This window comes from Echinops telfairi, unplaced genomic scaffold (assembly GCF_000313985.2).
Source record: "Echinops telfairi isolate 266 unplaced genomic scaffold, ASM31398v2 ScPeMD7_25;HRSCAF=90, whole genome shotgun sequence".
Taxonomy (NCBI): Eukaryota; Metazoa; Chordata; class Mammalia; order Afrosoricida; family Tenrecidae; genus Echinops; species Echinops telfairi.
The window spans coordinates 682,837-685,474 of NW_022103922.1; the positions used below are offsets into that span (position 1 = coordinate 682,837).

Consider the following 2,638-nt stretch of genomic DNA (forward strand, 5'->3'; position numbering starts at 1 on the left):
AAGCGGGAGGTGTGCGCCGCCCACTGCTCGTGCCAAGAGGACGCACCACCTTGGAAAGGGACGGGGCAGCCCTGCTCTTGTGCTCTCTGTGAGCTGATTGGACAGCAAGAGGGCTGCCAGGGACGGGCAGGAGACAGGGCAGCCGAGAGGCTGGGTCCAGGATCAGATACCAGCTCCACGGCCCCCACCTGGGCTTAGACTCAGGGATCGCCCGGCACACACCAGACTCTGCGTCCCCTCCCCACAGGACCCCCCCCCTCCGCCCCCGCAGTTCGGGGACACAGGTACCTCTGGTCAGGCCCATGATCCACATGGTGTCCAGAGCGTCTACCAGGGTGAGGCCCAGGCCGAACCACTCGCTGAAGGACCTGGACAGGGGCCTCAGCTCGTCGTGGCCCCACGCGTACTTGCAGTAGCCCTTCCACGCGTGGCGGAAGGCGTCCACCACGGCCTTCTGGCGTGGGTTCGAGGGGCCTGCAGGGAGGGATGGGGGCTCAGTGGGGCTGGAGGGGCTTAAGCCCATTCCCCAGGCAGAGACCACACCCCTGGGTGCCTGGAGTGGGAGGAAGGCAGGCCACCATGGCTCTACGTCCAGACCACAGCAGTAACAGGTGATGACCCGGGACCCAGCAATGGGACCCTGAGCTGGCTCGCCCACTGGGGCCGCAGCGTCCTGTCTGTCTGTCACATGATCTACGGGAGGAACTGGAAATGGGCTCACCTGGACTATCCCAGCCCTGGGACAGTGCCACCTGGGAGTGGTCTCAGGAGACGGCCAGGCTGTCCTGACGGTGAGCAGAAGTCACAGAGCCCATGTGGGGTCGCCGCGAAGTCTGGGTCGGTGGGACACTGGACTAGGGCGGGGCTGGCACTGCCCAGGTGGCCCTCTCTCTTCATGGCCTAGGTATGGTAGCTGCAGCCCCAGCCCCAGCCCCAGCCCCAGTGGCCCAGGCAGAGCGATTAACTCCACCAGCCCTGCAGGCTACTGTCTCCGCCCCAGCTCAGACCCCAGTACCAGTGGGGGCCCCTCAGTTCTCCTAGGCTTTAGAGGGAAGTGGGATTAACACCCAGAACATGCAGGAGATAAAGTGACCCTGCCCCACTGCCTAGCTAGACCCAGGTCCCACACCCTGACCAGGCAGGCACTGGATGGACTCACAAGGTGGCAGAAGTCCTACCTGCTGGCTTCTGAGTCCTGGCTTGGGGGGCTGGTGGCGGTGGGGAGGGACCAGCTGCTTTCCTGGACAGGGGCTCTGTCCCCTGCTCCGGCTCAATCATTGCTCCTCTCCAGCTTCGGCAGGACAGTGGCCAAAGTCAGCTGAGTGGCCAGCACCACCCACCACCCAAGTGCCCTCAGGGCCATGCTGATGCCTGGTGTTAGCCCTGCTCCCAGCAGAGGCCTGGGGTGGGGGTGGGGGCGCAGAACGGAACCACCTCCCCTGCATTCCCCATGGCTGTGAGCTCCCCAGAGGGCTCGCCACCAGCGGGGGCCGGACCAGGGAGCTGGGCGTTTCATCTGCAGCTCTGCCTCACCCATACCCCACGTGGTACCTGATGATGGTCCTGGGTGGGCTTTCCTCCTGGTGGCCATCACCTGGCCGCCCCCTCTCCTCGTCCAGGCCGTCTTGATGCTGGGCCTTCCCGCCAGTGTCAGGGGCCCTGCTCTGCAGGTTGGGTGGTCCCCGTCGCAAGTGCTTCCGAGGAGGGCCCTACACACAATCCAGTCACAGGGTCACTGGGGTGGGGGATGCCCCTCCTCCGCTCCACCCACCTCTGGTGCTGTGGCTGCCTGCCACTGGAGTCGGGAGTTTCCTTCACTCTGAACAGGACATGCAGCCGACACTGACCCTGCCTCATAGCCCATGCCCACGAGAAAGAGGACCCCACCCTGCTGGAGCTGGCCCACACCGTGGGCAGAGATCAGACTTACAACAAGAGACTGGGGACACAAATCCAGGACCCCTACCTGTACGCCCTGAGACCGCATGTCCGACCACATAACAAACGCCTGACCCGCCACATGCAGCCCCGTCCATGCTGGCTCAGCGCCCTGGAGCGCAGGGCAGGCTGCCCCATGGGCTTCTCAGCACGGGAAAGCCTCTTCTTTCTCCCCAGGAGTCGCTGGTAGGTCTGAACCACCCAACGCTTAACCCACGCCACCACCTGGACTCCCTGTGCCCCCATGCCATCCTCCAAGTCCTTCTGGTCTGCTACCAGTCCTCTTCATCTGAGCACAAGCCCTGCCCTGGAACCCTGCTCCTGCCCCTCAGACAGGCAGCCTCACGCTCTGGAGCCAGGCTGGTAAGGCTCCCATGCTCGGAAATCTAGAGATGTGGGCCCCAATGTTGAGCTCCAAGGGGAGGGCCGGCCTCCTGTGGTCCTGGCGACAGTCCTGCTGAGCCTGTTTCTGGAGCTCTGTCCCCTTTGGCTGACGCCAGGGGTTCTGTTGTTATGGGAGGTGCAACCCATCGCTCAGTAGCTTAGTCTCTTTGACCAGATGTTGGAGAGCCACGTCCCTGACGAACTGTCCAGGACATGCGCCCCTCCTCGTCCAGAGCCGTCCCTGCACCTCCCCAGGCACAGCTCCTGCTCGGGACCTTCCGTTCCTCTCATCCTTTCCTGTGAGCCGCACGGAGAA

General features: G+C 64.1%; 1 protein-coding gene across 1 annotated transcript in view; it reads right to left on the minus strand.

The window, feature by feature from the left end:
- The window catches only part of MAN1B1 (mannosidase alpha class 1B member 1), a 16,337-nt gene that overhangs the window by 6,111 nt on the left and 7,588 nt on the right, over positions 1–2,638 (minus strand). The window contains 3 exon segments of the mRNA XM_045289342.1: positions 289–474; positions 1,179–1,291; positions 1,552–1,709. Coding sequence (XP_045145277.1) covers positions 289–474; positions 1,179–1,291; positions 1,552–1,709 — 457 coding nt within the window.